General features: G+C 41.7%; 1 protein-coding gene across 7 annotated transcripts in view; it reads left to right on the top strand.

Annotated features, from left to right (window-relative positions):
* phldb2b (pleckstrin homology-like domain, family B, member 2b) overlaps positions 1 to 11,797 on the top strand; it is a 36,847-nt gene extending 25,050 nt beyond the window's left edge. For 4 of the 7 annotated variants that reach the window (XM_034211997.1, XM_034212003.1, XM_034212002.1 and 1 more), the window contains 16 exons: positions 162 to 323; positions 455 to 592; positions 1,731 to 1,859; positions 2,495 to 2,650; positions 2,746 to 2,856; positions 2,988 to 3,062; positions 3,181 to 3,321; positions 3,753 to 3,905; positions 4,463 to 4,606; positions 4,829 to 4,928; positions 6,231 to 6,381; positions 8,661 to 8,751; positions 8,914 to 9,060; positions 9,354 to 9,573; positions 9,653 to 9,738; positions 9,909 to 11,797. In XM_034211997.1, coding sequence (XP_034067888.1) covers positions 162 to 323; positions 455 to 592; positions 1,731 to 1,859; positions 2,495 to 2,650; positions 2,746 to 2,856; positions 2,988 to 3,062; positions 3,181 to 3,321; positions 3,753 to 3,905; positions 4,463 to 4,606; positions 4,829 to 4,928; positions 6,231 to 6,381; positions 8,661 to 8,751; positions 8,914 to 9,060; positions 9,354 to 9,573; positions 9,653 to 9,738; positions 9,909 to 10,049 — 2,145 coding nt within the window. In that variant the 3' untranslated portion in view covers positions 10,050 to 11,797. The remainder of the gene's footprint in view (positions 1 to 161; positions 324 to 454; positions 593 to 1,730; positions 1,860 to 2,494; positions 2,651 to 2,745; positions 2,857 to 2,987; positions 3,063 to 3,180; positions 3,322 to 3,752; positions 3,906 to 4,462; positions 4,607 to 4,828; positions 4,929 to 6,230; positions 6,382 to 8,660; positions 8,752 to 8,913; positions 9,061 to 9,353; positions 9,574 to 9,652; positions 9,739 to 9,908) is intronic. The other 3 variants (XM_034211999.1, XM_034212000.1, XM_034212001.1) reach the window with 3 other exon arrangements.
* The last annotated feature ends 694 nt before the right edge of the window (positions 11,798 to 12,491 follow it).

The following is a 12,491-nucleotide window of genomic DNA, read 5'->3' as shown; positions in this document are numbered from 1 at the left end:
TGAGGTTTTGTGGCTGCACAAGACCAGAACTACAGAAGTTCAACCAATTTCATCCCAGATAGAAATGGTGGTGTTAGTGTTTATGGTGACAACTAACTACCATGAAACCCATATATTGATTATGTTTTAATGTCTTAACAATCTGTGGTGTTTGTTCCCAGGCTTTAGATGATGCAGCTCGTCGCCGCGGACAGGCAATAAGGGCTTCAGAGGAGGAAGTGAGGCGTGTAGAAGAAGAGAGGATCCAAGTACTCAACAACATGGAGGAGCTGGAGCAAAAGATCAAGGAGCTGGACAACCAAATAGAAGAATCTGCCCAAGAGGTAAAGAGCGAGGAAGGACGGCGCTTTGGGCTGACAGACACAGCAAAAAAGCATTTCTTTCACGCATCATTTATTGTAAGTAACCCAGGATCGCTACAAATGACTCACGTACAGCTGTGTATTTATGAAAGGTGGAGCTGGAGCGAGCTCTGGTCGAGGCTGAGCAGGAGTCGGAGGTCGCCGCTCTCCAGCAGGAAAGAGATGCTCTGGAAGCGCTTCACAACAAGATGACTGACCTGGATTCCAAGTCCCAGCAGGAAAAAGAAAAGGTACATAACAGGCTCGGTTCATTGTAAAGCAGTGAGTGAAATTCATACCTTCTGTGATCGATAATGGCGGAGAAGGGAGAAATATACTTTTAAACAGTTACATTTCATATTGAACATACATACACCATTCTGAGACTCTCTCTGACACATTTCGGGGTCATGTGACCAACTGGTAGGTGTTAATCCTTCTCATGCTGTCTCTGGTCCAAATATATATCTGTTAATACTGCCCAGGGTATAGCGGGCACCATGTGATCCTATCTCACACACACTCTGGGTGTGGTTGAGTGTGTGTGATAGTCGGTCGCCATTTATACCAATATATGGTGTCATTGACAGGGTGGGGAATAAGTGGCTAAACGGATTGAATTTGTTGTCTGTGTGTTGTGTGCACATGCTGCCTTGGTATCTGGATATTTTACACTCTGGGATTCCTAGCCTAATCTGGAAATCGTCCTGGACCCCACGGCCCTTAAATACTGTTAATGATGCCGAGTTAGACCTAGGGAAAGATGTTCGTTAGTGTTGCCCTGATGGTTGAATAGCCAGGTGAAGTTGAGTGCTTGTACAGATTTTGGAAGTGTGTATATGTTGTGTTATTCGTAGAGAGGAGCATTAATCCACTGAGCCATTGCTTCTCATCCAATCATTTCCATTTAAACAAACAGAAAAATCATCAGGAGACAGAACTCATGACACTTTCATACTACCTTCATTACTACTCCCCAGATCTCCATCCCTTTAGTTAATTCCTGCAGCTTTACCTCCCCTCCTCCCTCCTGGCTAACCTCGCTGACCTGATCGCCGTAGTAACTAACTGTGGCTCCCCATATCCCACTAACGCTGCCATCCTCTCTCTGTCCTGTGTGTGTGTGTGTGTGTGTGTGTGTGTGTGTGTGTGTGTGTGTGTGTGTGTGTGTGTGTGTGTGTGTGTGTGTGTGTGTGTGTGTGTGTGTGTGTGTGTGTGTGTGTGTGTGTGTGTGTGTGTGTGTGTGTGTGTGTGTGTGTGTGTGTGTGTGTGTGTGTGTGTGTGTGTGTGTGTTTCCTTGTTCGTCTGTACACATCATCAAATGTGCACATGTACGTCTGCGTGGGCATGCGTGTGCGTCTATGTGTCGTGAACATGTGTGTATGCCAGGCGTGCGAGGTGCTACAGGCAGAAAGGGGCAGAGTAGAGAGGTTGGCTCAGATTGTGTGTGAGCAGCGCTCCCAGCTGGACAGCTGCCCTGAGGCCACCAAGGAGCCCCTGCAGGAGCAGCTGGCCAGGGTCAGTACACACACACACACACACACACACACACACACACACACACACACACACACACACACACACACACACACACACACACGCGCACATGCACAGGAAAACATTGACTTTAATGAGTAAATCAATGGATCCACACAGAGAATTTACAAAACATAGAAAAGCAAAAAACTCTAATTAAATGGGAAAGGGCTATGCATGTGTACATGTATAGACCAGAACAAAGGCCGATGTAGAGATACGTAATGCTGGCATACTTGAACTTACACACATCTTTTCTTGCTCTCCACCCCAAGGCTACCTCTGATCTAATCTTGGATCCTGTTCTCTTCGCAATATCTAACTTTTAGGTTTCAATGTCTACACATCTTTATTTCACCAGGGTTTGAGCCTGTATAAAGTTTGGATTCAAGAGTTTGGCTATTATAGAAATGTTGCTGATATTTCGGCATTGGGTCTAATTGGCAAAATGCAGCATGGCAAGTTCCCTGTGTTTGTCAATACAAGTCTTTTTTGTTTACCTGCATCTTAAATGTATATAAAGTGTATGTGCATAACGGTATGTCTAGTTCACTTTTATTTTGAGATGAATTTGTCTTGCCTATTTACCCTGTGAATGCTTCATTGTGTATGTCCAGGACTGTGAGGTTTTGGATGCAGAGTCAAAACGCTTCGAGGACCTGGAGTTCCAGCAGCTGGAGAAAGAGAGCAGGCAGGACGAGGAGAAGGAGACGCACACACAACATCTTCTCCGGGAGATCGCAGACTTCCAGCGGAGCAGTGTGTCTCGCAAGGTAACAGTGGTCTGTTTGTGAATGAGTCAGGCCTGAGTCATGCTTTATGAGTGAGCTATAAATGTGTAACAAGCTTGTTTTGCTTTTTCCTTCAGGAGCGACTGTTAACTCTTAAGAAGCAGGCAGTGCAGATTACCCAGCAGGCTCAACGAGAGAAAGAGAGCTTCTTGAAGGAGAGGAGCACCCTCGAAGCAATGCTGCAAAGGGTACGAAGACCTCCATGTTTACAATTCATGCATGTGGTCATCCTTCCTTCTGTGTATAAGCGAAAAGAAAACCATCAAATAAAGGTTCCTTTAGTTGTTAACATTGTTTTTCATTGCTTTTTGTCTATTAGGAGAAAGCAAACCTCTCCATGCTGGAAAGGAAATATGCTGAGCTCACTGGTGGCCGAGGTTTCACTCTTAGAGAGGTAGGTTTGATTGACAGCTGTCATCAAGGAAATGAACTCTGTCTGCCTCTTAGAATTAAGAAAAATAAAGTGGGCTGGACTCATCATTCTTTATCGTTGGGGTTTCCCTCTCTGCTAGGAGACAGCCTCTCTGGCTGATGTGTGTCAGTCCTTTAGCGATCGTTGCCATGACACCACCTACACCAAACTTTCTCCTCCTCCAGTCGACCCTTGCGTCTTCTCATCCCTCCTTTCCTCTAATTCTCGCAAGAAAGCAGAGGTATTTTTGATGGTTTCACTAATATTTCCTTGTTCTGTTCCTCTTTGTTTGAATCCATCTAATCCTAACTTCCTGTCCTTCGTTCCTTCCTCCTGGTTACTTCTTTTTGCTTTTTCGATTTCTTGTTGTAACTACCAGAGCAGAGACTCATTTAATTAATTCTGAGCACAAATTATACTCATGTGTATTAATACTGAGGTAACCTTGTAACAATGTCTATTGTCTTATGTAACCAACTCAATTCATGTTATGAGACCGTGTAAGTGATACTTTTCGTTCTAATTGTTGCTCTGAAACGGCTAAAATCACCACTAAATGTGTCCGCATCGTTCTAACAACTAATTCTCAAGTTTGTAATTAAACGGCTGACTCACTCCATGCTATGCCTCACCCCTTCTCTCTCCCTTCTTCTCCACATGACACTTTTCCAGGGCTATGTCACAGTCAGTGAAATCAATGAGCTTTACTCACAGCTTGGGGGGGACCCTAAACCCGCCCCTGCGCCCGCTCTGACCAATGCCTCTACTGAGTCCGGGGGGAAGCCCTCCTCTAACGAAGACACCCCTAAACCACCGGAGGACGAGGTGTGTGTAGTGGTGTTAGGGGCTAGATGGTGCAAAGTGTGTGTGTGTATGTATGAATGAGTGTGTTTCCCTAATTTTCCTCCTTTTTTTGAACTCTTCCAGTTTTCTGACAATGTACCTTTCTTCTCTCCAAAGCTCTGTCATTCTTCTTCTCCTGCCGACTGTCTCTCCTCTTCCTCCTCTTCTTCCTCCTTTCATTTTTACCCCCGCCCCCTCCCCAAAACACCCTCTGTGCATTGGCCGGAGAACATGGTGTCCTATCGAGACCCCTCTCCCCTCCCTGACTCCCCCCCACCTCCCCTTCCTGTCAAAAATCACCGCCAGCGACACAGGCAGGTAATGCGTGTGTGTCTGTCTGTGTGTGTCCGCAACTTTGTGTTTCTCTGTTTTAGTGTGACATAAAAGAAGGAACAAATGGTGGCAAACTCCTGCTCCATATGCATTTCTTCTTTTATTTAGATGACGTTTCGTCCCTCTTCAAAATCAGCAACACAATGTGTAGAAACCACATTTCACACTATTGCTTTGATTGATTAATATACATCTCGTTTGGTCAGCATTTCCGTTTGCTGGAAGAAAGGAAAAGGTCTGAGAGAGGAGGGGGGTCCCATCTAAGTGACACATTACCCAGGAAGAAAACCACACCTATGATGACCCCCCAGTTCACCTGTGCCACACTGGGACGCAGCTACCCTACCAAGGTACACATACACATTGATGTTGACATATGCATAACTAACACCAATGATTACAAATTCATCAATGCCAAACTTTTTCTCATACTATTTTTAGCTTATGTGCTTAAATTCCACATTCAATTGTATTGTGTGTTGTAAATATGGCAGAATTCTGAAGATGCAATAATGTTTATTTCATTTACAAAACATGGAAAGGACACAGTTTTTCTTGTTTGTTGTTTACAGTCCCATCATCCCCTGGTACAGAGCACAAGTTGTGGCAGCATTCTCCCAAGATTTCTCTCCTTATCCAACAAGGAAGCTGAATCTCGACATCTGCATAAAGGTACACACACACACACACACACTTAGTGTTTTCTGTCCTTTTCGTGTCTGCCTCACACTTGCAAACACACACTCACACTGCCCTTGGTTGTCACATGAAAAGGCCTCTAATACCCTAATATGGTAGCATCAACCCTGTGTGTGTGTGTGTGTGTGTGTGTGTGTGTGTGTGTGTGTGTGTGTGTGTGTGTGTGTGTGTGTGTGTGTGTGTGTGTGTGTGTGTGTGTGTGTGTGTGTGTGTGTGTGTGTGTGTGTGTGTGTGTGTGTGTGTGTGTGTGTGTGTGTGTGTGTGTGTGTGTGTGTGTGTGTGTGTGTGTGTGTGTGTGTGTGTGTGTGTGTGTGTGTGTGTGTGTGTGTGTGTGTGTGTGTGTGTGTGTGTGGAGAGATAGTGCAGGAATGTAAGTAGAGGAGGACTGCTCCATTAAGTGATGGAGAGTATTGTCTATGAGTTTGTGTGTGTGTGTGAGTTAACAAGAGGTGCTTGTTTGAGTATAAATTATATATTCATTGTTTTAACAATTAGACTAAAAAGTAGATTTCTTCATGTCAGCTTCCTGCCACAAACATCCCCCAGCTATTTCCAATCATTAAGATAACTGGTTCATTCACCACAAGATACAATTGAGGTCAAGTTTGATGATGTGTATATTACTATTGTGAATGAAAGTGTAATAACTTATGTGCAGACCACCCAATTACACAGATAATTAATAAGATAACTCTTCCATTGCTGCACTTTTGACAAGACATATATCCAAAAGAGTATTATTTGCTCTGTGTTGTAATAGTGCTGCTGTATTTCCCAGACACTGTGCATGCGTCTGGCCCCTGAGTCCCTCTGGTCCCTAGATCAGGCTCATCAGATGGGTGGGTCTGCTGCATGGAGCAGATGCTATCAGGGTTTCTGTGTGTTTATTCCTGTAGTCAGAGGCCGTGTTAAGTGTCTGCACAGTAATTGTGTCATTATTTCTCCTTCTACTTCTGAGGACATCTCATTTTCTCTCCAGACATCTTTGGTTCGCTTTATAGGACTTACTGTTCTTCATTCTGCAGCCTGTTTGTTAATTTGCGAGTCCTTATATTTAAACAAGAGTAGTGACATCTATGAGGTTTGGATTTATATTTTTACTAAGCGTTTAAGAGCGTCTCACAGTGGCGGGGCATTGTGATCCAAAATTGACCCCATCTGGGCAGACTTCTGTCCCAGATGAGAAGACAGAGACAGGTACAACATGAAGAAGAAGATTGAATAGTTCGTCCCTCCTGAAGCTGTGGTTAATGTTCTCTTTGTGTGTGTCTCCAGCTCAGTCCGGGTCCCGAGCAGCTTCCCAGACCAACGTCTACCTCGATGCCTTCGGGTACAGCGACAACCAGGCCTTCGACACGATGAGTGTGGATAGTTCCGACTCCGTTGAAACCAGCATCTCTGCATGCTCTCCTGATAATGTCTCCAGGTAGGTGTTGCAGGAATGTGTTGTTTGTGTATGTACAAAAGGAAGAGAAGCAAAGTGTAAAGAAAAATAAGTGAATGACGGAAAGGTTGTATCGTTGAAATATGACAAGAAACAGTTGAAAATGCAAAAATATGTCTTTGTGTTTGCAATATGAAACATTGACTGTAGGAAGGGGGTTGGGGTTGGGGGCTTCAAAGTGAGTAGAAAGTGAGTTAATGCAAAAAGTGTGTGGAGTTGCAAGGCAGAAGTTTCCCGCCTTTCACGCTCCTTCCTCAGAGACTAAGATGTGTAGTACTGTGTGTGTGTGTGTGTGTGACTCGAGTTAAGGGGGACTCTTGATTAGTGTTCTATGGGTCAGGTTACGGAAGAAAGAAAACGTGTGTGTGTATGTGTGCGTTCACATTCAAACCCCTCAGGTGCAGATGAGTGTGGAGGTACACTTCGGGGTTCACCCCCCATCTGGACTGAAACCATGTGTTCTTGCTTTCCTTCTCTCCTTCTTCCAGTGGTTGCATCTGTCTTTTGTTTCCCCTCCTCTTGTTTCTCTGAATGGTACGGTCTTGTTTCTGTAGTTGGATTTTGAACAGTGCCAAACCATTTGCAGACTGACCTCTCTGAAAGTTTCCCTGGAACAGGTTGCCTCCTAAAATGCTTCCAAGTTGGATTGTGTTGTCCCGGCTTAGATCAGACTTGAAGACGTGTGTGTTGGACCTGAATCTGCTGGAAAAAAGGATAGAGCTGGCATTTTTGTTATCTTGTCAGTGATGGAGATACAAGTGTTGCATCAAGAGAAATACATATCTTCTCAAGTGATCTAATTACTTGAATAATCAGAGTTGGTCTACAATGACTATGAGGGTGATTCATTCTCATCGACGGAGGTAAGAGAATGGCATGGGGAGGGAGAGAGGAAAGGATGGACGTTAGGCTTGGATGGATGCATTCTTATGCAAGTACGAGCCTAAATGCAAGTACTAGACTAAATAAATAATGGCGAATGAATTAAATCTACCCATCATACTGTTATTTAAGTAGGAATGCATGTCTATTTGTGTCTATGCCTACGTTGTTTATACTGAAAGTGAATAATAATGAACACGCTTACTAACAGCAAACATGTTTAAGAAATATTCACATTTAAAAATGCATTAATTCAAAAGGGAAAAGTCCTTAATGTGTAATTATGGCAGAGTAAAGAGTGCAAGGTATGTAGATTTCTTATGAAAGTGAAAATAGATTTGCAAAAAATAGTGGGATGCAGCGGGAAAGGATTAATTTGTTTTATACTTGTTCTTGTTTTTCTTTTTTTTGCTCTTTTCAATTATTTGGGGTACCCTACTTCTTTCCCCCTCGCACTCCCTCCCTCCCTCCCTCCCTCCCTCCCTCCCTCCCTCCCTCCCTCCCTGATTAGTTTAGACTGAGTCTAATGTGGACCATTCATCTTAACAATGTTGTGACATCATCCCAAATCAACACTGGGTATCCATTTCCTTTCTGGCTCAGGATGAGAGAGAATGTGTGTTTGCTGGTCAGAGGGAGGCGGAGAGGAACATTTGAGAGCAAAATACTGTTTCACATGAATACCATATATCTTGTGATGTCAGGCAGGAATGCATGTCATGTGTAGACCATCTGCAGTGTGAGAGACCTGAAGCTGGGTGAAGCTGTCCTAAACCGAGGACAGGGACAAAGCAGAGAGTCAGAAAACTTTACAGAGAGACGAAAAAGAGAGGTCTGATCCCTAGATTGCCTTGGCATCGAGGCTTCCTCTCATAATGGAGTTCCTGTTTGATCCCACACACACACACACACACACACACACACACACACACACACACACACACACACACACACACACACACACACACACACACACACACACACACACTTATGCATAAACACAGCCTTCTTTGGAAGGGTTCTTTCTGTATACTTGGATAATTGCACAGATGTTTAACGGAAATGAATATTTTTTTTCTTAAACTTGGATTATGCGTATACTTCAACACAGTAATCTGTGCATCCACTACTGAACTGAGATTCTCAGAAAATGTAACACCTGAAAAAACATGGCGAAGACAGAATGGCGGCGGTTTGTCACGCTTGCTGTGCAGAAGGTTTAATTGATTAACTTCAATTGTAATTTAGGTTCAGCCAGATGACAGATGATTTAGAGTTTGTTTTCACATCACTGTATGCCAAGTGGTTAATTGTGCAGAACCAACGTTTTCCTCTACTTTTTTGCTCTAATGTGTGTAATGTGTGTTTGTGTGCTGCAGTGCCAGTACGTCAAATATGGCCAAGCTAGAGGAGATGGAGCGACTGCTGAGAGAAGCCCAGGCAGAGAAGCACCGCCTCATCGAAAACAAGGTCACTACCAGATCAAATCACAATTATAATATCAGTTTGTTTTCACAGCTTTGCCGTTGGAAATGGGAGAAATAAATATATTTATTTGCATTTGTGACAAATCCACAAACTTGAAGACACATTAATAAAACGTTAAAAATGGCTATTTCAATGTTTTCTCAGGAGCAAGAAATGGAAGTGCGAATGCAGGCGCTGGACGAGGAGAGGAAAAGAAGGGAGGACCTGGAGAAGAGGCTGCAGGAGGAGACGAGCAGACGGCAGAAACTCATAGATCGTGAGGTGAAACTGAGAGAAAAGCAGAGGGCACAGGTAAGAAAGAAAATGAAGAGAGGGGATATCTGTTATCCACTAGATAAATGTTTATTATGATAATTCCCTCTCCATATGTTTTCAATCATGCCTGCTTACAGTTCTCAGTATAAGCTTCATCCATCATCTTTTGTTCTTTTGCCTGGGCCATCAACTGTTGGCAGAAGAACAAAGAATCTACTTAACATATGATATACATCTGCATGATTTGTATGAATTATATAAATACATCTTTGTCATTACTTGAAGCAATGCCCTCTTTTCAATGAACCCTCTCTCTCCTTTCTCTGCAGGCCCGGCCGCTAACACGCTACCTGCCGGTGCGTAAAGATGATTTTGACCTGCGGGCTCACATTGAGTCGGCGGGTCACAGCCCAGACACATGCTTCCACTTATCCATCTCTGAGAAGACCTGCAGGGGCTACCTGATCAAAATGGGAGGCAAAATCAAAACCTGGAAGAAACGCTGGTTCGTGTTCGACCGCAACCGACGCACACTCTCCTATTATTCAGGTAGGGGCGGCAAGAGCACACACAGACACAAAAGCATATGAATAAATATGATTTATGGCTACTGTTATTTCTTCTGCAGACAAGCATGAAGCCAAGCTGAAAGGAGTCATCTACTTCCAAGCTATTGAAGAAGTGTATTATGATCACTTGAAGAATGCACACAAGGTATGCTGCTACAAAAGTAATGCATGGAAATAACTCCTGTCGTGAAAATGGTGATCTATCATCTTCTAATTGAAATTTTAAATGATTTCTCAACCTTTCTCCTTCTGTCTCCTACTTACCATTCATCGTCTCCCTCCCTTCCTCCTTTTCCTATCCTTTTCCTCCATCAGAGCCCGAACCCCTCCCTGACCTTCAGTGTAAAGACTCACGACAGAGTTTACTACATGGTAGCTCCCTCTCCTGAGGCCATGAGGATCTGGATGGATGTGATCGTCACAGGCGCTGAGGGATACACACAGTTCATGGTGTAGTGAAGGAGCGGGATACGCAACGTTCTACGCCTCTTTGTGGCTTTAAAGACTACAATTGATTTTGTCTCCGGATGGATGTTTGTATCATCTATGCTGAAGAATGCTGTGTAGAGACGTCAGCGTTGCGTTTTGTCCACCTCATTCACAAGATGAGCACGGTTTTCTATCATATGCTGAGAATTCATGTGAAATGGTAAGCAGATCATTATTTGGATATTTTAAGGCCATGGGTTCAATCCAGAAACTTCATGTAGAAAAGTAGATCTGAATGTGCCGTTGTGCCCTCAACGTGTTGTTTAAAGACATAAATGTTAATAACATATATTTTACATGAGCTTATTACAACCTATGTTCTTCAGAGAAGAGCAGATTGACTCCATTTTGGGCATAAGAAGCTTTTTTACAAAGGATGTTTAATGTGGAGAAGCTTTATCTATAGTATATCATTATCAACATCATGATTGTCATTTATGGTCAACTAAAAATACCAAATGCTATGTGCCATACAAAGGCTTAACCTTTTCAACTTCATAGTAGAACAGGTGGTCAATTTCACAGTTGTATCAAATATTTTTGACCGTTTCAAGTGTATTTTAATCATATTATGTACAAAATAAAGAATTCATATTCAGTAAGTAAAAGCAGTTGAGCAAATATATTATCATTTTAACTTTTATTGCCTTGATTTCTATTTTCTGTGGCATTCTCAGGTCTTAACGGTGTGCATGCATCAAATGATCATGTGTGAAATTATACACGTGTTACAAAGTGCCTCTTCAATGTAAACTCCTATTTACTGAGAGCTTCTATTGTAGCTCCAAGGTGCTATTCTCACATGGTTGAATGACTAGTTATCCAAGTACAACCATCACATAGATGTTCAGTTGATTTAGCTCTAGTAATTCAGTAATGTATGGATTACTGTTCTGGGTTTACAATAGTGTCACCACAGGCTCAGTTATGAAGCTCTATTCAAACACCATTTGAGTCATGCTTGTTATTTTCCAACACGAAGATTTAGTTTAATAGGCCTGAGGAATAATGACTTTTGTTAAGGCACGAAATAGAGATATTTGTACATTTTGTTTCTAAGTTGTAGTTAAGATTAGTGAGGACGGTTATGATCCATATTAAACTCCTTTTGTGTGATTGACATGCATATTATCTTTACTTTTAAGAGCTTAATGTATCTATATACAATGCCAAACTGTTAAAGGTGAGAAAACACGAGTGTCTTTTAAGATGTCAGACAGAAAGAATATGGTACAGGAACTCAAAAAGAAAACTGACTGATATAAAATGTTGTGCTGCTTTGGTCCACTAGCTTTCATGAATTGCCTTTATTACCACTGATGCAAGGTGTTTTTTACCTGACTATTCCCATTGATCACTAAAGCTGCTTTTATATGTCATATCATACTCCATATTGATCAGTGCCTGCCTCTTGCTATTGCTTTTTACATATTGACCAAAGTACATGTTTATGTGGTGTATTGTATATGTTTCTTTGCTTTAAATCTTTAAGTACAATAAGATCAAAATGGTGTTTGTTTGTGCATGACAAAATCATAGTTCAACCACTAAAGGAGCTGTTACAGTGGAAGTTTCTATGAGCTTTCTATGTTCTTGTTTTTCTTTTTGGAAATTATTTTGTATGTTGACCCTTCTGTATTTATGCCATTACAAATGCATGTTTCTTAATTTTGTATTTCCATATATAAATAATAAAAATTGTATATTTTACCTTTTACTGTTTAAGAACTTTCTGTGAGTGCATTATTTCCAAAAAAGTCTTAAAAAACTAAAATGGGTCGATGTAACTGACTCATTACATAAAGATTAACATTGTAACTGCTGATTACAGGAATAACAAGAGATTTAATTGCATTCTTAACATCTAACTCGAAATGTAGTTATTAAGTCACTTACTTTATAGCAACAAACCTCCACGGTTTACATTTTAGTTACACATTAGTAGTGTACAGACGTGCAATCTTTTGTGAACATCCACACATACCCATGGTGTTGGCCAATTGTTCATAGATAAAAGCATTCATCCGTCAAGAACCGACTACAAGACTTCAATCAATCAATCCCTGATCGTTCAATCCTAAAAGCACAAATATTAATATAAAAGATTTTCTCTTTGTAGATCAAAGACGATCACAGAAGCGTTTAATGGTTTTGCATTAGAGAGGCTACACTGCAATGAAAGGAAATATAATAGTTGCAAACAAATCACTAAACAATAAAAACAAATAAAAGTTCATATAAAATTGAAATATAAAACTTATATGTGACCGGTTTTAGGGTTCTGTAAATATTTGTACAAATGGCCATGGTTTAGTGAGAACAACAACAACCTTGTACATCAAATACAATGAATAAAGGATTTTAATAAAATGTATGCTGCACAAAGGGTTAAGCTAATCAAGCTTAGAA

The sequence above is a fragment of the Gymnodraco acuticeps genome, unplaced genomic scaffold, assembly GCF_902827175.1.
Source record: "Gymnodraco acuticeps unplaced genomic scaffold, fGymAcu1.1, whole genome shotgun sequence".
NCBI classification, from domain to species: domain Eukaryota; kingdom Metazoa; phylum Chordata; class Actinopteri; order Perciformes; family Bathydraconidae; genus Gymnodraco; species Gymnodraco acuticeps.
Note: the sequence above shows the minus strand (reverse complement) of the source record. Positions and strands in the feature narration are given on the sequence as shown.